Raw genomic sequence first — 23488 nt, forward strand, 5'->3', positions numbered from 1 at the left:
GGTGATTCAATAAGCCCCGAAAAACTGACCACGGAAACTACCCAGACAATTACACAGTTTTGATTGGGATGCGATGTGGAATATAAAAAAAGCTTTTAATTGGTAGCAGTTAAGTAAAAACTGAACCTAAATAGATCATCCAAGGATGGCTAATGTCACCTCGGTCACGGATGAATTCTGTTAGCGAGCGGGTGTAGTTTTATTTTAGTTGAATTGTGTCAATATGCGAGAAAAAAATGAGAAGAACTCAATTAAAAAAAACAGTTTCCAAAAACAATCGTAATTTCTTTGTCATATATGTTGCGGTTAAATTTTATCCTTGGTTTAAATGTTATTTTCTTTTGTGTTGGGGCATGCATGGTAATGTATGATAATGAGTTTGAAACAAAAGAAAACAAAATTTAAACCAAGGATAAAATTGAACACGACATATATTTTTCTGGTTAGTTAATTAAAATCAGCCTAGCAGAAAATGGATTACCTAGCAGAAAATGGATTAACATTAAGTTTGACTGACCTTTCACTGAGCTCCACCGCAGACATTGCTTAAACACTACACTGTAAAGGTAGATAACAACGAAAGCAAAATATAGTTCGAAATTCTACACGTCAGAAGCAATCCTACAAAAAAATGACTTTCCCGATATTGCCAACAGGTTTGGTTTAATTTCTAAACAAAGAAGAGTGTTGATATTTTTGTACCTCCACGTGACACGCAAACCATTGTCTATTGAATTGAAGACAGCAAAAGACTTTGATCTACATAGATTAGGTGTTAAACGACAGACTGGAAAAATAAATTGTTATTTTGACTAAACTTCTACCTTCCTGCAAAGGCAATACCAGGATCGAGCTTTTTCAAGTAAATTACAAAGTATTCTCGAAACAAGTTCCTTTTCTAACATCACTTCTAAAACTTTCTTTAATTATTCGCGAAAGCAGGTGCTAAAGCCTTAGCAATTAATCTATAAAATAAGCTTTTTATAAAGTTTAGTTTTTGATACAGCATTGTTGTCTCTTCCCTTTCGAAAAGCCTTCCTTGTCAATCATGCTCTCTAGGTATCTTTCAGTTTCTGTCACAAAATTACCATAGGCTATTAGCGATGCCTTTTAGCGATGTGTAAGCTGGAGACAACTTATTGCCCACTCTGCTGGAAAGATCTAGGAGCTTTGAGAACACGAGATGACTAGACTCCCCGGTGGCATCGGACAATCGCTGCCAAACACCTGTCTATCGGCTTAGCTGAACAAGGGAAGTTGTGCTGCGACAAACCGCTGACGCAGTCATTTGCATACAAAAACAGGCCTACACAAGCAATTATGTAAATACTTCTTCGCCAATAGAAAGGAAAAAACAAAAAATCAGTTGAAGAAGAAGACAGATATAAACTGGTGGCATATATTTGACCATGTGTTTTCTGGCTCATCAAATTTCTGTTTTAATGAAGAGTTCAAAATAGTCGGGCTCGTATCATGGCCGCATGGATCTTTCGATTTCTAGTTGAAAGGCCAAAACTATGTTTCGGTAAGAAATCTTCTTACTATGTTTTTTCGGTGTGTGTGTATGTGTGTGGATCTATCTTGTTTAATACACATGTCAATAATTTTCTTGTCTTCTGAATTCTACCGGTAGGTATAACGCTTGGAGCGCATTTCATCTTATTATTGGTAACTGGTTCGTTGTATCTCTCTGGTTATGACATCTTGCCGGCCGATTTTACCCAAGTTCCTTTGAATCTCGAGGATGATGTGACTAAACTTCGTGCGGATGCATGGAAATTCGCCCGGCAAGATTCGCGAGTGAACATCAACCCGACTTCCGTGGGAATTCAGCCCGAACGTAGTATCCAGTATGACGCTCTTGAACTTATGTACGAAGCCGAACAAGGCAACACGTTCACCAAGGAGAATCTAAAATTAATTCGAGACACAGAATTTGAAATCTTTAACAATTCAATTTATCAACAACGCCTTTGTCAAATCGCAGAATACGGTCTTTGTAAGTTCCCACTGTCAATCATTCGCTTTTTTGATGGCAGTTATAGATCGATTCATAGAGATTTATTTGATCCAAACTTTGAAAATATTACAGCAATTCTAACCCTGGCTAACTCAATCAACGTGACGAGGGCGATTCTCGACTTCCATTTAGACAAGCAAGCGGTCATCGCAGACCCTACTAAAGGCCACATACCAGTGAAATCGAAATATACTAGATCGTTATTTTACATTGGGTATCCACTAAAGGGATTCCACAACATCGAAGATCGTGTTGATGATCAGTGGGAAAATGCCCAGTCATTCGCAAGCGAGGCTTTTGCAGAACTGCTAGACAAGAAATTCAAACAAGGGATCGGCGACATGAAATTTTATTATTTTTTGACAGCTTTATTTTTTAATGCCATTTCTCAGCAGGTTATTTATGATCTTCTTCTGGCCGGTGCAAGCTTTACTTTTATTTTCCTCTTCATGTTATTTCAAACTCAGTCTCTCTGGATCACCGGCTGGGCGGTGTTTAGTATACTTACTTGCTTCTTTGGTGCCAATTTGATCTATCGTGTTCTCCTGGACTGTCGCTATATCGGAATTTTCCACGTTCTTTCGGTGTTTATAATCCTGGGTATTGGTGCGGACGATGTGTTTGTATTCATTGACGCTTGGAAAGCTTCAGAATCTAACTCATTTAGGGATCTTTCATCAAGGCTTTCTTTTGTGTATCGGCGAGCAGCAAGCGCCATGTTCACGACTTCATTCACCACAATAGTGGCTTTCATCACCAGTGTCTTCTCCCCCTTATTGGGTGTGTCCACATTCGGCATATTCTCAGCGCTACTGGTTTTTGTAAACTACTGCTCTGTTATTATTTTTTTCCCTACTGTCATTATAACATATGAATACTATTGGAAGGACTATCGTTGGCATTGTTTTGGAGATTTAAAGGCGTGGCAAGCTATAACCTCGCGCCGAGACGACATCGTACAGGGCGACCAGGGTGAGGAGCGGGAAGGAGAACGAGAAAAATTCGTGGAACCAAGCAAACATGTTAGCGAGTTTCTGGGGGGGAGATTCTTTGACCATTTTATCGGACATCGAACAATACGATGGATCACCATGGGAATATTCCTGATTTTTCTTTGTGTGTCGATTGGATTTGCGACACAACTTGCTCCTGACGAAGAACCGGCAAGTTAAACTATTTTTTATGCTCTGTAATAGTAATTAAGATGGCAACTTACCATGTACAAACAACACATTTTAATGATTTTCACAGATTTTACGGACCGATTTTGTTTGCTTCCAATTAGGTAACACGGCGCGAAAAACTTTACACGCTCTCAACTTTTTTTAAACATATTTTTTTTATCCTGTTTCAGTTGAAAGGCTTTCGTTTAGCAGTTTAAATTCAAAAATATTGTCAATTTCGGACTTGTACCTAAATTACTTTTCGGATCCTGTTTCATAAAAAACTGTCCTTTTGAGACAGTTTCACAAAAGTATCCATTGTTGTTGACAGTAAATTTTGTTGATAAAGTTTTCATCTGTAATCTCCAAGCCAAAACTAACTGAACGAATGACATTAACAGGTTTGATGGCACATAAACATGTCGTAACGCCCGTAATTAATGTAAGCCGGCAACTCTTGACTTTGGTTGATCAAACGTAATGTTTTGTTTGTTAATTTGTTTATTTTTTTGTCTGTTTTTTTACTACCGTGAGCAGTAACAACTTCCTTAGTTCAATCTGTTTCCAGTTGTCCAGATTGAAAACCGAAACGTTAATTTCAGGACGATTATGGCATAAATTAATGATGCTATTTTGGCGTATCAAGATGGAATTAACCATGAAGTCATCCAATGCGGAGAAACAACATGCTGTATGTTTTGCAGTGATTTCATCAAGTCAACTTAGCCAAAGATAAGCAAGCTATTTGAATCACACAGCTTTCTATTTGTTGATTTTTTTCTCACGTTTATATTTTCCATGCATTTGAAATGTATTTTGCGATATTAAATGTTTGTATTTTATTTCCCTGACAAATGTTTGTATTATTTGCCATTGAGACAAACGTTGTATCAAAATTGGCCACAAATCCTGTGGTCATAAAGCCCAAAACAATTTTACTTTTTGACAGATTTCAGTTTTTCTGTTAAATCAGGTTAAATGAAGCAAAAACCTACATTAAGCATTGAAATTAAAATTATGTATATGTCTTGATAATTATCCATTTATAGAAGTACATTTACTGTTCTCAAGACAGCTGGTCACCCTGGCAAAAACAAAAGTTATTCCACCCAAATGACGAAATTCTATTCATATTTAATAACTTTAAACCCATCAATCATACTTAGGTATCCAGGTGGTGTGTTGGATAAAGAAGCAAAATGTATTAAAGGCAAAGATAATCGTTTTTGTAAACAATCTCTTTTGTTATGGTTCCAATAGTTGTCATGAATTATTCAAATGAGCCTTTCAGTTTGTTTTCTTTTTATCTTGACAATTAAATGAAGAAAACAGAAGGCTGAATATCATTTACTTCTGGCTTTTAAACTCAGCCAAGTTCTTTTATGTCTGTACTACTCAGTTTTGTTTGGTACAAAATCGCATTGATCAATGCAGCAGGCGAAGCAACGGAGTGATATTAGAAGAACTTAGCAATTTATACTGAGTTACTATGAAGCTTTTTTTGGGGGGGGGAGGTGGCTGGTGGAAGGTCATGTGACTGTTTTCATTGTGTAACTCATTATTTTCCCTGTTTAGGTGGACGTTTGGGGACCAGGCACCAACTGGTACAATATAAAGCTCTTAAGACGCTCAGCATTTCGGCCAAGTCAGGAAGATAACGTTGTTGAAGTTAACATCATTTGGGGACTAAAGAAACAAGATCGCAGTTCCTGTCACTTTACAGATTTCAAATGTAAAGGAAGGACTGTATTTGATACCAGCTTTGATCTCAATCCCAAAGAATGTCAAGAAGCCTTACTGGTAAGTTAAAGGCAACTATTCCTACCACTTGAATTTGAAGAAGCTAAATTTAAATCAAATGCAAGGCTGATCAAACAAAAATAAAATATCCCTCCATGGCTAATCGATCAGTCTTGCATTTAGTTAAAAGCCTTATTCTAAATCAGATGATCCTGGTCTACACCAAGATCCAGATTCTCTTCGCTAGTCCGGCGCTACTGCTTTTCCGAGTGGTCCTCGCAAGATTTTACTCAACTGAAGAAACGGTTACTAAAGCGGGGAGCGGGGAACGAGCCCGCAGAACTGGAAACTAAAAAAATGGAAACAAAACAGAGAATTGGAAATGAAGTCACTGACCTCACTGATAGGGCTAGGGTTCATTAGCTAGGTTTTCTTCTCATTTTTCATTTCCCTATTCCGAGTTCTCATTCCCTGCTCCTTGTTCCCCGTTTTAATAACGTGCCTGAAGAAACTAATGATTTAGTTGGGGTTTTTTTCTGCGCCCCACCCCAGCTCTCATTTAGCAGAAGTGTGAATAACAAGCTGACCAATAATTAACATAACAAGCTAAATTTTTAATCTTCTGCCAACTTCGAAGGATTTTTGCCAAGAATTGAGAAGTTTGCCAGACCACCAAATCAGCAACCTGAGAATTCGACGCAATGCTGTCAACGGAGAGCCAGAAATTCAATGTTTTATGGAGAAACTGAAAGATTATCTGCAGGTAAACATCAGTTTCATTCTCTTAAAAGTCGAAAATGTTAGTCCAGCCTCGCATATAGTCAAGACCGACCGATTGACAAGGAGTCTTTTTTAGACAGTTTTCCATGTTCTCTTACTCATATTATTGGTGGGGAATTGGAGGGTGTAGTCATGGTAACATCATAAGGAAGATACAGGGGAAAAATTGTGGGTGAGAAAGAAAAAGCAGTGGAAGAGGAAACCGAGAAAACAATGTAGTCGCTATAAAAATCGTAACAGATCAGGAATAAGTAAGCTTAATTAGTAGTCTACTTTAACATACTCTCGTTGTTGTTAAATGGAAGCATTCAGTGTGGCGCAGTGGTAAAAACAATCTTTTCGTAGAAATGTGGGATGTAATTCGTACATCTTGATGTTTGTATAAGGGTTGAGTTTATTTTTGTTAACCACGGCAGGATTAGCTCAGTCGGTAGAGTGCTTGACTGCAGCGGAAGATCGCGGGTTCGATTGCCGCGGCCGGACCAATACTCAGAGTCTTAAAATAACTGGCCTTCGCGTGGCTCGGATGACCACGTAAAATGGCAGTCCTGTCTCCAGTTGGAGACTTAAAAATAGTGTCCCCAATTAGTACTTTCGTGCTAAATACCTTGACACTAAAATAAAGTGCATTTTTTTCCTTTTTTGTGTGTGTGTTGCCCTTTCGTTGTCACGCAAGTTTTCCCTCTTTTCTTTAAAAACAAACACTTCCAAATTCCTGTTCGACCTGTAACGCAAGAACATTTGTTTAGCGACTCTTTATTTACTTTGTTGGTGATGAATTAATAATTATGTATTTTTTTGTGTGTGCTCCTTCATACGTTATTTCATTGATTTTAACCATATTTTACTTAGCAGACAGAAGCCAGTAAGCCAAAATATGCCAATACCACTCCTCCCACAGTGCCTTCTGATGAAGAGGACGCACGTCTACTAATGGCGCGAAACCCGCAGCTTTTTAACATCACACTCGTGGGTAACAATTACAACAGATACTTTGAAGTGATGCTGGGATATTGGTTAACAAATGCCAATCAATCTCTGACGTCAGATGATTATCACACCTACGGTGCCCTGCTGGGTGGGTCAATGGACCCCACCGACCCCTCCAAAATGCCAAACTATCAAGGTCAGCGCGTAACTTCTTATACTAGTTATTAAGAGAAAATAAACACTGATTAACAATAAGTTACTGTTCTTTGATTCAATGACCTTGAACTGCGCAGTTACGGTTGATCAGGCCGTAAGTGCAATTCGGAGTCAACCAGCATCGGAGGTAAATTAGCATTATATCCTCGGTAGTTGCCATAACACCTCATATGCTCTTTTTGTAGTTAAAGCGGGATTAAAGCTAGTCCAAACATTGTCACAATTTTTTTAGGTATTACTTTGCTGACGAAATCATACAAATATTGATACTATGTAGAATTGGAACTCTCCCGCAGGTGGCAAGTATGGAAACAGATTATTATTCGCTTCAATTGCTGTAAACACCACCATGGTACTCAGCAAGACAGGACAAACAGAAGGTCTGAAAGTTTATGATCACTGGGAAAAGTTTGTTCGGCAAAGGGTATGTACCATTGATTTGGCTTGTCGGTCTTTACTGGTCGGTAGAAAAAAGTTTTCTTCCTTAATTTGCAACAAAATCATGAAAAATGATCCCCGAAACACTGTCAATTGAAACGTAAACAAACTCCAAGTAAGTTACGTCTTTTGTTTACAAAAAGTTCCTTTTTTAATTTTTATCCTCTGATTTGGTAAATACTAAAACAACTATCCCCCTAAGGATCGGTTCATAGCGCGAGATATATACACCACTATCCACCTCCCCTTAGGTGGATAGTTGTATAATATTCCTACATAGTTGAAATAGAGTCCATTGAGTTATATACAGCACGTAATTTACACATGTATCGGGCACATATATTTCGCGCACTTCATTTTTTTGTACATGATATGCTGACCACCAAACAGATCTATTGAAATCTTAAATTCAATATTCTTTCCAACCGAACATTTTGTATTCTTATATGTTTACCCAGATTGCGAAGATGCCTGCCTCATGTAACAATGCATTTCAAGCCACTCCCAATGGTCATAACGCTTGGCATTGGCTCAAAGTCAAAAAGGTTCGTAGTGATTTAACTTGAGAACGTTTCTCTACAAAAATCAGTCAACCAATCCTTAAAAGAGGGGTGGCCAGAAAACGCACTTTGCCGAGGGTTTTTAGATTACCTCTTATGGCATTTAAAATGTTTTCTTACTGGGTTGGTTGCACTAGAAATGTGGAGAAGGGAGACCAAATAAAATGTAGCATTGAAACAGTTTATTTTTTAAAAACACCAAAAAGTTATGATAAAAGAAAGACGTCATTTTGCTCACAACACTGAGTCGTCTTCCCTTCATTTTTATTCTCTCACCAGGTCCTCGCGTCCACTGCAGTGCGAGGTATCCTATTGGGACTGGGACTGGCCATCTCGTTGCTGGTATTTATGACGTCAAACTGGATAGTGGGTCTGCTGTGCGGAGCCATTATTTCATGCATCACTGTGGGTGTAGTTGGAGTCATACCACTAGCTGGGTGGAAGCTGGGAGTCCTCGAGTCTCTAAATCTTACGCTGGTAGTCGGACTTGCTGTTGACTACGTAGTTCACCTTGCTGACGGTTATGTGCGATCCCAGAAACAATCGCGCAGGGACAAAGTCCGTGAAACTTTAAGTCACGTGGGTATTTCGGTGCTTTCTGGCGCTAGTACCACTCTGGGAGCCTCTGTATTCATGTTAGCTGCTAAAATCCTCTTCTTCTTTCAGTTCGGCATTTTCATGTTTTGTACTATCGGTCTTTCAATCATTTACGCTTTAATCCTTTTCACTACCATACTGGGGATCTTTGGTCCTGAAGGAAACACAGGATCACTGGAGCCATTCTATGATTGGTGCAAGAGAAAGGTTGGGGAGCCTGTGGAAGAGGAGATCCCTTGCGAAGAAATGGCTGGTCCTAGTTGCCGATCTCCCTCCGAGAGTCCAACAATTAAGGCCACGCTTTTATGACAGCTGCTAAATACATGACTGCGTAAAATTTTCTTCAGAACAGGATCACTGAGTTAATCTTTGAAATCTTGCCTTGCTCTTGTAAAAAAATCCTCATAACATAGATTAGAGTAGTATGGTGTCTAGAGTGAGTGAATAACTCCAATAGGAAATAATGGAACCCAAGAAACCTGTTGTATGGAACGCAATGAGTTACATATCAAACAGTTTAGTGAGGTGAAAGTACCATATGATAGGATAAATTTAAAAACTAAGAGTAACTATCTCTTGAGGCCTACAGAGTCGCTCCCTTACTACTTTGAGCTATGTCATTGGTTTCACAACCGTAAAAAGTTTCGCGTTGTTACTAATTTGGTCGAGTATTACAATGAAAATGAAATTATTACCTAAACAAAACTGAAACCAAACAAACAAGACAGAAAATAAACGCGAGTTTACAAACTCTAAGTTATTCCATGGATACCAAAAGGGAACATTGTAACATTATGCAATCACAGCCAACCCCACCCCTCCCCCCTCCCTTCCCTGTTTTCAATACAAACAACAAGACTTGAATAAAACTATCCAAAGATTTTTCTGAAGGAAAAGATTGTTTATGAACATTTACTCTGCAGCGAAAAGTGTGTGGAATGGAAAAGATGGGGCAATTACCATGAGGATAAAATGATAATAACCAAGTTTGTCAATAGTTTGGAATAAAGTGTATAAAAGTACAAGCTATTTTTAAGCCAAAATCGTTCTAAAAATAAACCGGTCTCTGAAAACGCCATGACATTCGCTTTAGGTTATGGGCTCCTAGAAGCACAAAGAGAACGTAGAAAAGATGTTTACAACTTTGAACCAAGGTGAAGAAATAGTATAGAGTAAAAGGTAATTATAATCTGAATATAATGTAGCTTCTACCGTATTCTCAAAGAGTTTTGAAGGTGTTCAGCAATCACCCTTTCAGCTTTGGATCATTTTAAAATTTATTTACAATATGAAATACAATAAAGCTACTCGTTTCTCAAGAAAACTAGTCGAGGTTCATCTTAACTTATAACCTTTATTTTCGCCCAACAAGTCTCCTTAGTCTGTTCACATTTTGACATATAAATAAAAACGATGGATGTTAGAGTGCATCAAAACAATTCGTTAAAACGTTTTTCGATGTATTTCATCTCAAAATAAATACATGTAGTTTCTAACCAGTTTCACCAAGAAAATGATACAGAAATCAGAGACTTTTAAGAGGTTTGAAAGAGAGAACTGGTAAGTCATTAAACTAGAAATAGCATGCAAGGGTATGAATTAAGACTCAGAAGTCCGGGTGCAGGAAAGGGATCGCTTGTGTGTAGATTGAATGAAGCAACATCAGGGCATAAGGCTACGCTGATACGCTGACAACGGTCTATAGAGTGGTTTTCGCTTGAGTGTCGTAAAACCAAAACCAAAGTAATTACTCTGGCCAATCACATAGGACACAGACAATACATTGAACCAATCAAAACTCGAAGTAATTACATGTGGCTGACGCAAAGCGCGGGAAAATGCATGCGAGCGCGTCACAATTGGCTTTGGTTTTACTTCTGATTGGATGAAAAGGTGGCGCGAATCTTTTAAGCCAATCGCATCGTGTAGAAAGTGCAAAACCAATTACTTTTCGACACTCAAATGAAAACCGCTCTAAGAGTCAAAACGAAAACACCTACTACCTCATGCGCCAGAGGATTTTTCCCACTGAAAATCACACCTCGACAATTGAGCGCTGTGTATTATGGACTTCATTAACCTCTAGAGACCCTGGGAATGAAACACACAAATAAGATTCAAAAGCTGACAAGTCCTTCTTCGGAACATTGTTGGTTGTATGTGGTTTATGTACCGAATCGTGGGGTTACACTGTAGTGAGGAATATCAAGACGTGAAAAACAAGAATAAATGACATGAATTAAATATAAATCGTTGATTCCTTGAAGATTAAATAATTAGGGATGACGATTTAAAAGATAATTGTGAACCCTGATGCTTGCTAATTTAGATCGTGCGTTTGTCAAATTAAGGCACATTTCTGTTAGCTCAAGTGAAAGACGAGCGTATGATTCTCCCATTCAGCGGCATAACCGGGCGAAAGTTGTCAACAATATTAGCCCCAGGCTTCTGCCAAAAAGGGTAACCGTGCAGGGACCGCAACATCTCCATATGTTCGCTTGGAATTGTAATGGTTTCCTTCAACACTATCCAGGTAACGCTCTCCGAACAGGGTGGTGTAGTTAAAGACCCACTGTAGGTCCAATAATCCTCCGTGCACGGGATAAGAACACTTGGATCAAACGGAGTTTTCATTCTGTATTTATCATCTTTGTGTTTGATCCGCGGTAGTAGATCAAAGATTGGTATCATCTGCGGGCAGTCTTCGCAGACTTCAATAAAAACTCCAATCACAGCAAGACCGTCTTCCTGTGTCACAGCGCTCTCAAAACTATCAAACAGATCAACGTTCCAATGAACCAAATGGAGTTCAGCAGCGTATGATTTTCCGTTGACCTGGTGCTCGGAGCCATGATCGTCGCTAGCGCCCCAGTGGAAGTGAAACTGTTTGAACTGATATTTATGAAGCAAAGGTCCTCCACTCAGCTGATAACCACTACCTGATGAGCGAGAAACCTGGACTGAGTGTCCATTGTTTGTGATTGTATAATCACTGTCCTTCATGTACAGCAGATGGAGAGGGGTCTGGGATAGATTCGGGTCGTATCGTACGCCAGCAGTCTGAATGTCAATAGGTGACTGTTTTTTGCCCGCAGCAGCAGGATAACTGCTGGCCCAGGTAGCAGGCCCACGGTGGATGGTGTAGTCCCAGGAAAGACACTGGACACCTGACCGCATCCTAATCAAATTTAAAAAGAAATTCAAAAAAAGAAGAGTGAAGCTTATCAAGAACACATCGCTTGAGACAAGCAAAGGAATTGAGCCAAATGTGAAATTAAAATGCAGATGAAATATTAAGATAGGTTCAATTTCGGCCGCTCTTTTGGGTCTGGTCTTGTTCCTCCCGGTGTTTTCGGTGAGGAGCGCGGGCTCGAACAGCGGCTGGTAATCGAGGCTAATATCAAGAGACTTGAATCAGTAAAAAAAAATAGCTGACAGAAAGATCCTCACTAACAGTATCTATATTGCTGCTATATTTTGCCATATTTTTATCGCCATTCTCATGCCTGGCATCACTGTGGGAAATGAAATTCACCAAAAAAATGAATTTTTTAAATGAAATTTATTATTACTATTATAAGTCGTCATACGAACTGCCAATACAAATGGATTCCTAACTTAAAATAATAGAAATTCTACAATATCAAAAATTTGCGTAGTCTTTTGATCTAAAATAAGTAAAATTTTCATGTAAATTTAGAAGCGGCTATTACAGTTAATAGCCCTCTAAGGACTCATTTACATACTCTGCCATGTACACAGTAACTGGGAGGTTATGTTATTAAATTGGCGCTTGAAGCTGATATATTTGCTTCAGCGGCACTTTTTGATAAAACTTACAATACAGCTTTCGGAAAAAATTGGAGGCTACAGAGATGTCTTCTAGATATACTGGTCCGAGTTACATTTCGTGATTGTTGCCTTTTAAAGAAAACAAGATTAGTTGTCTTTAAGTTGAATGTCATACTCAGGTTATTATGTCTCGTTATAACATATAACTATACAAGACTTCAATTGAGGACCAAGTATATTTATCGAAGTCAAATCGCGCCCGAGAGGAACAAGTTAGATTAAAGAGTAATTTAAAGTGAATACAGTGTGGCAGAAACCTTTTGAGAACACATTTTGCTGTCTTCAGCCATCCGTTTCAGATTAAAACATTGCATTCAAAATAATTATTCGTATAATACATGTTTCACTAGAAATAATATCTTACCTACTACTGCGACAAACTTCAACACTAAAATAATAGCAGAGCTTTTTCGCGGCTTTCGCCGATAACTGAACACTATGATCAAGTAATTAAAGAGCTTCGTTGTTCTGTAGAGTTTTATTCCACCCGAGATTGTTAATCTGCATCTGTTTGTTTTGTAGCAACACTTAATGTACATTTGGGCGGTAAAAGATTAAACACTAATTAAACCACGTGGATCATTACAGTTGTACTATTTTGCATGACGACGAAAAGAAGAGAGAAGATTTGCCAATTTTGAGAAAACGTAACTACCCAGAATTGGTGTTTTGAAATACATGTAAAGTTATTATTACTAGCATTAATTTTTATCATTATTTGTTTTATTTACTTATTTCGGAATTGCACCTTTTAGAGAATCACTGGATCACAGGTTTGAAATATTCATGTAAGGAGCAGGAAGTGCTAACAGTGCTTTTTTATTTAGAAACTCGCATACTTTGCTAAACTGATCCCGCAAACATAAATTCCCTCCGAGATTTGTATAATTCTTTCTTCATAACATACACAAGACGAAAAAATCGATAACTTACCATTCCAAATTTCTCCAAGCTCATAACATCCTAACATCTATGATTCCAGTTTTCAAAACATTTGCGTATTCCTTAGATATGTCAGTTTTCAGGGTATAAAAGAATGTCTTTTCTTGTAGATTTTTGTTTAATGTCAGAGTTGTTACCCTCCGAGCGGAAGTTTTGTGTTCGACATTGCTATATTTTTGAGTTAATAATTTAGCTATTTTGTCTTCGCATCACTTAAAACCCCACCGCCACTTTTTAACCAAACATCTTAGTTGCCGCGCCGTTCTTTTTGCGCGACGTTAATCAGTCCCTGTTTTAGTGGTGGATTTTAAGATTGACGTCAATAGTAAAATAACAGCACTCACGCCCAGGTCAAAAGTCGAACTTCACACCTGACGAACCTGAAGATACGGTAAAATGGGCGACAAAAAACGTGCAACTTCTTGAACTTGTTTTGTGACTTTGCTAGCCTGTACAACGAGTTGAATAGCGATGTTGTGCGTTTTACCGCCCACGAAAAAACCCTTGCAACCTTATTTGCTGCAAGGCAGGTTCAAACCTGGGTGGTAAAACGCACAATGTCGCTATTCAACTCGTTTCACAGCAATGTTGTAAAACAAGTTGCACGTTTTCACTTTTGTGTTGTCCGTTTTATTGTAACACCAATGAGTAAAATCTATACAAGGGAATGTTAACGAAAAAAATTCACGCGACCAGAGGCAAACCAGTTGTCCACGGGCCATTAACAAAACCAGGATCGGATTAGCCTGCGAGCAAGCTCTCCTATTTGGGCGAGCTTCGCTCGCGCGTTCTCGCGAGACTCGCTTCGCTCGCCCAAAAAGGAGAGTTTGCTCGTAGGCTAGGATCGGATTGCTTGGATCGGATCGGACTCCGGATCGGATATCTAGCGCTGTTCACCGACCCTGAGGGGGATAGTTGTTTTAGTATTTACCAAATCAATTGGATAAAAATCAAAAAGGAACTTTTTGTTAATAAAAGACATAACTTAGTTAGAGTTTGTTTACGTTTCAATTGACAATGTTTCGGGAATCATTTTTTTTTAATGATTTTGTTGCAAATTCAGTAAGAAATTTTTTTTCCACCCATCCAATAATGAGTATGTGTTCCTTGGTCCGGCCGGTTTTACTTTGTGATGTTATTTTCGGGAAGAAAATAAAGTTACAATACAAACGAAGCTTTCCCAGTGATTATTGATTTGCTTACCTTCTTACGCTCGATTCGAGGTTTTCCTGATGCTAGCGAAGGCTGGAAAATCAAGTTAACGAGAACGTCTTTTTTGTGGCGCCTTTAATTACTTGTATATATTTTGAATTTGCGATTAAGTGCGTTACGAAAGCTAATTTTTGGTGCACATAGCGTACAAGAAATGTTCTTTCGACTTGCAAAAAACTCGATCTTTCTATAGGTTGAATTTTAAAACCAAAGTTGTAGATAATATTTCAAAGTAAGGTTTGCGTACTAGGTCCTCAGTCCGGCCAGCGGACGACAGGTAAACCGGTCAAACAGTCTTTGAAAAGGGAAAGCCTCAAAAAGTTCAATGAATTGAAGTGACGATCTTTTAACTTTGAGTAACATTTTAGGTAAAGCACTTTCAATGAGTGGAGTAAAAAACCGGAACCGCATACAGCGTTCAAGTTAAATATATTGCTCAAGACTTTCCCAGTAGCAGTGCACTTTTTTATAAAGTAATGATATAGAAGGCCATAGAAATGAAGCTTCTATCCGTCCGATCGGTTTCATTAGGGAGCTTTAGCAAAGTCAAAAAATCTGACAAGAAATAGGTTTTAACGAGCAAAACATTACTCTGCACGGACTGCGCGTGCATGATGACGCACGCTTTTCGGTTTCCGAGCCACCTGTGTCATTATTAAAAACAGCTTTTCTCAAAATAATTCTTCTGCACCAAAAGCGAAAATACCAGTCCGATCCGATCCGGAGTCCGATCCGATCCCCAGTCCAGTCCGGTGCGGTCCGGTCCGGTCCGATCCGATCCCCGCTTTTGTTGACGGCGACAAAATTGGAAAATTGGATGAGTCGTCGAATCTCCCATGAACTAAAATCGTCCGGCAGTCAAAATATAACAAAACAAAGCTAACATACCTTTTTGTTGAGTTTTGCAATCGTAGGTACCATCCAGTACCTACGATTGCAAAACTAGAAAATGCTTGCTAATTCAACGATTTTATAAACAAGTCTTGTAAGTAATAAAGTGTAATTATAACTCCGGCATACTTACACGGTACCACGAAGCCTGCAAAATGTCGAACCCACTTGCCTGGTGAAAGAGACGAAAGCTTGTTTTCTAAGAAAGAACATTACTGAAGGAGCTTCCGGAATGCATGTGTTTGATGGCACGTTCTTTATCTTGTTGTCAAGCCTGTCTTGTTGTGTTTGTGTGACATAACATGTGACCAGTAACGCAATGCCTTCGCAATGCCTTAGTGCCTCAGTTGAAGGGACTGGCAAAATTTGTTCCCTATAACGAGGTTTCGTTATATCGAGGTTCTTTTTCATATATTTTATTATAACTGGGGTAAAAAAAATCGTTCGTTTTACTGAGGACCTCACATGTAGAGGTTCGCTAAATCGCGGTTATTCTGTAATTAATAATGGCTGTGGTGAAATCTGGAAGGGGCAGTGCAGAAAGAGAGGGGAAGCAGTGTCTAAATTATTCATTGAAAAGAGCGAATCATATCTAATTTGAACAATTTATCATATGTCATTTCCCGAGGATCATGTTTTTATTCGCTGGTGTTTAATTTCTCGATTTCTTTGCAATCGTGAAAAACTGGAAATTAAACTGACCCGCGTAAAAATAAAACTGCTTTGATTTATTGTTGTTTTTGTTTTGTTTGTTTGTTTGTTTGTTTAGGCAATTTTGATAATTATTTTATTATTATTGCCTTCGGGAAGAATTTTGCAGATCAGAGCAGAGGCTGTTATCCACAGGGGCCGGTCGAGCCCTTCTCGATGTCCATAATTCTCCATTTAATATCCAATTAGACATAACTTTGTTCCTTGTTTTGTCTTTATTCGCCCTGATCTGTCTACATTGTTTTAAAACCAAGTAGCATAATTTAGAGCAACCAGAAAAATTTCGCCATAATTTGGCATGATACGCCACTCGAGAAAAGCCTCCTGGCGCGAACCTCGTCTCAAATATTGGGCCAATATTGCACCGAAAGAACACAGTTAACTACGAGTTAATTAAGACTGTAGAAAATACTTAAATACTGTACAAATACTCAGATGAATTTAACCAGCCTGGTTTTCTTGTACTCTAAAATTGCCTTTTTAAGCAGCACGGAAGCAATTCATGAGACTGTTATGAGCTTACTATGGTCTGCTATGGTCTGTCAAGGGAAAGAGATCCACGTCAGCTTTGTAAGGTGGCACTGCTGACCTGCATTACCAAATAAATCATGTATGCATGTATGTATGTGTGTATCCATTTATGTATGTATGTAGACAGAAACATACGAAACTGTATGGCCAGGTTCCGTAACTTGGTTTAGATTATAGATATCAGCTCCCTGACACTCTATCACAACTCACAACTTCTCGGTAAAAGTAAATTTATCAAAAAGAGATCACACGTCAAACGGATCGGCCAAACAAGTGTATAGCCTGCGTAGCAGGCGTCGAAAGGGTAGGGGATAGGGATTAAGAGCAAAAGGGAGGGAGACGCACTGACTAACAAGTGTACTGAAGGAAAACTGCAATCAATTTTAAAACCAAGCTGAGAAAACGTCTTAGCAACGAATTTTCCATTTTGTGACTCTTTCGGGACAATTACCAATGTATTGGCTTATTAGTCTAAAACGAAACCCACTGCAAGTGTGAAAGGTGTGATACTCTGTTATACCATTGGGTGTAAAGAGTATAATAAATATGGCTTTCAACTATTAAGAATCAATTGTGGATATAGTAATGGTTCAGTAATGCATACCAGACACTCTATTACTTTTCAGGATTAAGATGCTTCTGAGGGATTAAAAATAAAAAGAAATTAAGTTCATCACGGGTCAGTTTGGTGGGTCCGTCTAGTGAGTTATCTTAGTGTATTGTGTCACACTAAAGAACTGGATTAAGACACTTAATAATCGCATTATATTAATACTATGGATGAACGAGGCAGGTCATCATTGAATAAAAGCCTCGGCGGGAAGCCGTTGGTTATATAAAGGGATGTTCAGTGAGCAGGTGCATACAGCTAAAATATGCTTCAGTACGAGGACACACTGACTTGAAACCGGCAACATTTGAATGTCTTCAGCGCAAGAAGCAGGTACTTATCTCTAACAATGCTGACTGTTCAAAAGTTTTGGTGCTAGTATTTTTTTTTTCTACTTTAAGAAAACCTCTTCTTTGAACTGTCCCCTCACATTCTAAGGTTGCTTTTGTTTGCTGAATTGTGTACTGTGTTTTAACAAGTTATATGCTAATCACCAAGAATTCCCATCCATTACCACTCTGCACCGAAAATGATTGCAATTTCAAACACCCAAACGTTACAATGTTAGCACTATTGAGAACTAAGTCAGTGAGAGGACCTTGACAAACTAAGACAACGCTTTTTAATAAACATTTCCAAGTTTTCTTAATCATCTGGACTAAGTGGATTAAGTGAATCAAACATGAAATTAAAATGAAGGTGAATGAAGAAGTACTCTCTGCTTTGATTTTACACTTTTTTGGCTACGCAGATCTACTCTGGAAAATTAAGTAATTGCTCAAAATTAGTGACAAAACAGAACCGTATTTAGTTACTAGTGCAACTGTCAAAGTATCAAAACATCTCAGGGTCAAAATACGTCCATTTCAACATTAAAAATTTGGTTCTTTAAGGTGCTATAGCCGCATTATCTCGCTCAGTATCCATGCATTTCCGCTATCACGAAGTAATCTCGTTAATTGAACAGCATGATTAAAGTATCTTAACAAAAAAGTCATCACCAGAGAATGGTCTAAAAGCAAAGATAGACTCTGCTGACTGAAAATTTTTGTGGAATGAGCTATTCATCTTTTCGAACATCGAAATTCGATGGACGGCCCTCTCGTACTAAACTGAATAATTGAATCACTCCACACTGAGTGTCTTTTCAAGTTCAATGATAAAAAGACGCCCGGTGGGGAGACCAGTTTCAATTCTTTTGGAGTTTAAATTTTCAAAAACAATTTTTTGTTTTTGTTTTCAGGCTAGGAGAAATTGATCGACGATAGATTCAGAGCGGGTCGTAATAATAATTAACCTAAATGTCGGCAATTCTAAAGGTGCAAAATTACGCACTGCAAAAATATTAAATATCTTTTTTAATATTTGCGAGCGAAAATGATATTAAACTCGCAAAACGACGTTTTCTTTTATTATTATTGACGTACATGGACAATTTATTTTCCTGAGAAATTCAAATAGTAATTATCAATTTGAACGGCCAAGTCTAAAATAGAAAAAACCCGGTAATTTTCATTTGGTTTCAAAATTCTAATTGGGTAATCTTGGTAAAGACGATTATCTTAAGTTAAAAAAACTCAATTGAATTGAAAAAAAGGAAGTTAGTGTTGTGCTGATCTTTCATTTCCGGCGATCGTAACAGCTGCCCGGTACATGGGCTCGCTGCCGGATTTTTCAGTCGGAACCGACAAAAATGGCCTGACGAGCAGACGCCTCTTTATTTTGCATCCTTCGTAGAAAAATAGAAATGGAAAATAAAGAAACGCAACGGAAGTTGACCAGTACACCAAACCAACTGATTATCGTTTTCTAAAGAACATTCATAATCATGTGGATTGAATTGTATTAACGATTCAATGAAATTCATAGTGATTTCAAAGTACAACACTAAAATTTTAAGGAGTTTCATTTCGTTACCGACAAAACGTACTGCTAAGGGCTGGTACAAAATGAATTTTTCTCGAAGAGAAGTAACATGGAAGCAAGATTGTTAATGTAGTCCAAATAATATAAGGTGGTAACCGATTTGCCAAAATAATCGCTTATACACATCCGTTGGTTTCAGTCTTACCATTTCCTCTGCGTCGCTGTAGTCAAGACCACGTCTCAGGAATAACTAGACAGTAATCTTAGGAGAGGGAATTAACGATATATCACTCTAATTCTCTACATCCTGTAGGTCTGATCTATGATACTGGCTTAGCAATGAAGGTTTGGAGAAAAGAAATTCTCACCTCGCTAACCCTTTTAACAACAATTCAAGCTTGTTATGCTGTCGCTGTTATAGAGAAGCTATCAGAACATCGGGCTGTGCATGATCTCAGAGGTAGGTTAACTCAGTATACGTGGCTGTTAACACTGACCGACAGTCATGAATAGCAAAGACAAAACTACAAGACTAGAAATGTGCGACATCAGAAAAATGTTTATTTGCAATTGCTACGTGACACCTGTCAAGAAACCTTAACTCAGACCGAACTTATACCAATATAAAAAATACCAAGATTCATCACTTATACTGACACAATAAATACACCGACATATAACAGAGCATACAATGTAAAAGAGGAAGGAATTATTTTTAATTAATGGATTTCGTTTTGTCCTGTACTCACTCACTTGTAGCAATTTTCATCTGTAAATAGCCCTTTGTTGGTCAAGGTAAAAAAAAAAGCCACTTTTAAAAAATACAAAATATCACCCACAGAGGGAAAACATGACTTGGCGACCGCATGTTTTGTGGGTGAAAGAACAAATTAAATCGTCTCAGAAAAAAAGAATTAGAGCAGCTAATGTTTTTAAAAACAGGTTTGGCCGGATTCTGCTTTATAACATTCCTTTGCCTTCTTCTCTCCACGGACTTCTCTTAAAACTAATTTTCCTAGTCTTCTAGCAGGTGGATGAAATTCCTTTCACGGCGGCGCTTCTTTCTTTCTTAGCTTCCGCTCAAGTTGTTTTCATACGCTTGGTTATCTTAAAAGCTACAAAAGTGATGAACAAACTGACGTACTATTTATCTTTTCATTGAAGATATTAAGCTTAAGCAATGCGGAAGAAGACACTCTTCTCCAATAAGACAAAAGCACATGAGGAGCAAGATGCTTATTAGACCTCATGCGCTTAGAAAGCGGATAGTTGGAGGCCATGTCAGCGGTGATGGCGCATGGCCATGGCACGTAACATTGTTCTTAGATGGGTCGCAAGTGTGCGGTGGATCACTCATCTCTGAAGACTGGGTCCTAACTGCATGCCATTGTTTTACAGGTATGTAATCAGCTCTTTACGCATGTCACCTTTACTAAATGAGTGTATTAAAGAAACATACACATAAACGTCTTTTCTAGAGAGCTGCAACAGGTATGTTATCGTGCATGGTTCTAAGCAGTAGAGGGTAGCGGTGCAGGTGAGACGTGATTGTAATCGCACGCCGACATTTTATCAGGTTAAAGCAAATTCTCAGCTCAGTTGGGGTTGATTATTAGTGAGCTTACGCAACAGGACAGCAGAGAGAAGAGGACGGCAAAACGTTTGTGTGTGACAAACATGACAGGGCTATTAGTAGTGTGTTTTGTTGTGATCTTTTACTCAACCTTACTGTGTTTTGGTCTTTCACAAAAACTAGAGATCTGTTTAAAGGAATGTGTAGTTTGGCGGAGATATTATATTACATAATAATTATCAACGCCTGTCACACAGGTTTTGCCGTCTTCTTTCCCGCGCCGTCCTTTTGGGTAAGTTCACTATTACTGTTCTAGCGACGAGTGATCATGTTTGTGCTCCTCAGATTACCGCTCGTCAAAGGATCCATCTCGCTGGAAGGTTAAACTTGGTTCACATCAAACCGCACATGAGAAGAGAATATTTGAACAAGTAAGAGGAGTCAACAAGATCATCATGCACCCGAGGTATTATGGGAAAACTGAAGATGGAGTTCTTGTTCAGCCGCCAGATTATGACGTAGGTTAGTAACATGTTCACAGGCATATGAATAACTTACGACATGTAAATGATAGTGGTATGTAACTTTAAAAGACTCGTTCTCTTTCGAATACGTCATGTTTACAGACTAACTAGTTTAACAGAAAACACATGCTATATATGGATAACGGTCATAACTGGGTTTTTCCTCTTTTAAAAAAAGAGCACTTGTTTAAATAACAACTTCTAGCCTTCCGAAATTATCATATAGTGACATTTTAAAATTCTAAATCATCGTATAGTATGTGCAGTTGGATTTAGAGAAATCACTTTGCAAGAAACTTTCTTATACAGTGTAAATGCACGGAAATTCCTCTGGTTTCATTCGAAACAAACGAGATTTCATGTCAAAGGCACCCAACGACGGTTTCCTCCTAAATATACAGAAAACTCTTTTTAGGCCATCAAGAGTACTTTTCAATCTTTAGAAATGCATTCTTAGCGGCGCTTTAAAATTTGTTTCTCTTCGGTATATCCTATAAGGGGAACTTGAGTCTTTTCGAAATTACAAGGGCTTCCGTATTATTTTCTCGAAAATTTTAGATGTCACTTGACGTTTTATGAGAGGGAGATTTTTATTAATTCTCTCTCCATCACATCTTTGAATCCGAAAATTTCAGGTTTCCTTTTTGTACGAAAATTATCCCAACATAGGGAGTAAAATGTGAGTGAAATTAAACTTCAGAAAATCGTAGGGAAGTTATAAGATAAGCTTTAGAAAATTCCGGGCAATATTTGCTTTTCCGAAAAGATAGTCACAGAAAACAGTCGTTGGGTGCCCCTATTCATGTATACAGCTTAGCTTAACGTGTGGCACGAAAGTTTTGCGGGAGTTTATTTGCGGATTGGCGTTTTTTTGTGTTTTGCGGCAACTAATTTTTGCGAATAGGACAGATTGGTCTTTCTTGCTTGAAATTAATTTTTGCGATTTTCAGGAAGTACCCAGTGCCCAGCATTGAGAATATTTTCCTTTTTATTGAGTACGTGCAATAGAATACATATGTTCAAACAATAAACCAGTATTTCGTTGTATACCGTTTCGTTTCTGAATGAAAGAGACAAGTTCTGATTGAACAGACACGATTTCTTTGTACTGTATTGCGGGAAAAATGTTTGTGGTAATTTTTATTTGCGGGAACTTATTTTTACGCATCGCTGGAAAAATTGCAAAAATCACAAAAAATTTCTTACCACACGGTAAGTATCAATATTACATCTTCGTTTAGGATAAAGAAAGTAACAATATGTGTATTGTGTCACTCTTTCAGCTCTTCTTCGACTTTCAAACCCAGCCAGATATGATAGTCACGTGCTTCCAATTTGCTTAGCAACCGATAGAATAGAATTCCCGTATGGGAAGATTTGCTACATAACGGGCTGGGGAACAATTGGATGGAACAAGCCGCGATCTAAGCTTTTACAAGAAGCTCCAATCCCTTTAGTATCGAGAGATGAATGCAATGAAAAAAAATCATACAACGGAACAGTTCCCCTAACGGCCTTATGCGCAGGCTTTAAAGATGGAAGGGTTGACGCATGCCAAAAGGATAGTGGTGGACCGCTTGCTTGTGAACATAGCGGACGCTGGTACCTCGTGGGTGTGGTATCGTGGGGGAAAAGATGCGCGTTGCCGAATAAGTACGGTGTTTATGCCGACGTACGAGTTTTACATGCGTGGATTACAAACATTGTGGGAAATGACTGACATACGATTAGGTGAACACTCTTTTTTAAGTTATACATCCGAGACTCTAATGAGAGGTACGGAAGCGGCGAATGTTACTTTAAGTTTCCTGTTTGTAGCTAACCTATCTCTGTGATAACCTCTTATATACAAAATGACCACAAGAACAATCATTCCAACAATTAGAACACTGACTATGATAACTGACACCTGCCAATCCTTGTCTTTCCGTGTTTCCTGCTTTTCGTGCGTTGTAAAATTTGAGTTGTTGTTGACGTTGGTAGGCCTGTGTTCTGCCGTGGCGTGCGTCATGTCTAAGATCGTATGCGACGCCAATTTTGACATTGTCCTGGTTATGAAGTTCTTGAATTTGTCTCTACTTGATGAATTTTCCGACATGTTTTCGTTTGATACAAAACGCATGGTGAAAGTTTCAAGGCTTCTGTCCCTTGTAGTTATCAGTGTTTCTACCAAAGGTGTCGATGTCATTGCTCCAGGTGTTGTGTGTCTTTCAACTGCATTCACACTTGATGCTGACGTCATAATTTTGACAGACTGTATTGAGGTGTAAACAGTGCCTATGAATATGGAAAAAGTTACATCATGACCAAAAGAGTCACTAACTTGCCCGTG

At 38.4% G+C, this 23488-nt stretch overlaps 3 protein-coding genes across 5 annotated transcripts; 2 read left to right on the forward strand and 1 right to left on the reverse strand.

Annotated features, from left to right (window-relative positions):
- Positions 1 to 1116: 1116 nt before the first annotated feature.
- Positions 1117 to 9771, forward strand: LOC140942784 (protein dispatched homolog 1-like). The gene is made up of 8 exons (XM_073391777.1): positions 1117 to 1525; positions 1634 to 3183; positions 4759 to 4983; positions 5561 to 5686; positions 6559 to 6829; positions 7146 to 7273; positions 7746 to 7832; positions 8127 to 9771. Exons 1-8 carry the CDS (start codon positions 1474 to 1476, stop codon positions 8751 to 8753), a joined length of 3066 nt encoding a protein of 1021 aa, XP_073247878.1. The 5' UTR covers positions 1117 to 1473; the 3' UTR covers positions 8754 to 9771.
- Positions 9772 to 10576: 805 nt separating this feature from the next.
- LOC140942785 (carbonic anhydrase 13-like) lies at positions 10577 to 15594 on the reverse strand. Of its 3 annotated transcripts, none has more exons than XM_073391778.1 (2): positions 15475 to 15594; positions 10577 to 11622 (listed from the first exon to the last, which is right to left on the reverse strand). In XM_073391778.1, the coding sequence occupies exons 1-2, from the start codon at positions 15552 to 15554 to the stop codon at positions 10812 to 10814; spliced, it is 891 nt and encodes a 296-aa protein (XP_073247879.1). In that variant the 5' UTR covers positions 15555 to 15594; the 3' UTR covers positions 10577 to 10811. The 3 variants fall into 3 exon arrangements, with proteins under 3 accessions (XP_073247879.1, XP_073247881.1, XP_073247880.1); XM_073391780.1 differs by lacking the exon at positions 15475 to 15594 and adding an exon at positions 13230 to 13319; XM_073391779.1 differs by lacking the exon at positions 15475 to 15594 and adding an exon at positions 12661 to 12810.
- A 4696-nt stretch (positions 15595 to 20290) lies between these two features.
- On the forward strand, positions 20291 to 23148 carry LOC140943319 (transmembrane protease serine 5-like). The gene is made up of 3 exons (XM_073392400.1): positions 20291 to 20457; positions 20978 to 21154; positions 22440 to 23148. The coding sequence occupies exons 1-3, from the start codon at positions 20292 to 20294 to the stop codon at positions 22874 to 22876; spliced, it is 780 nt and encodes a 259-aa protein (XP_073248501.1). The 5' UTR covers position 20291; the 3' UTR covers positions 22877 to 23148.
- Positions 23149 to 23488: the final 340 nt, after the last annotated feature.

Source organism: Porites lutea, chromosome 7 (assembly GCF_958299795.1).
Source record: "Porites lutea chromosome 7, jaPorLute2.1, whole genome shotgun sequence".
Classification (NCBI taxonomy): Eukaryota; Metazoa; Cnidaria; class Anthozoa; order Scleractinia; family Poritidae; genus Porites; species Porites lutea.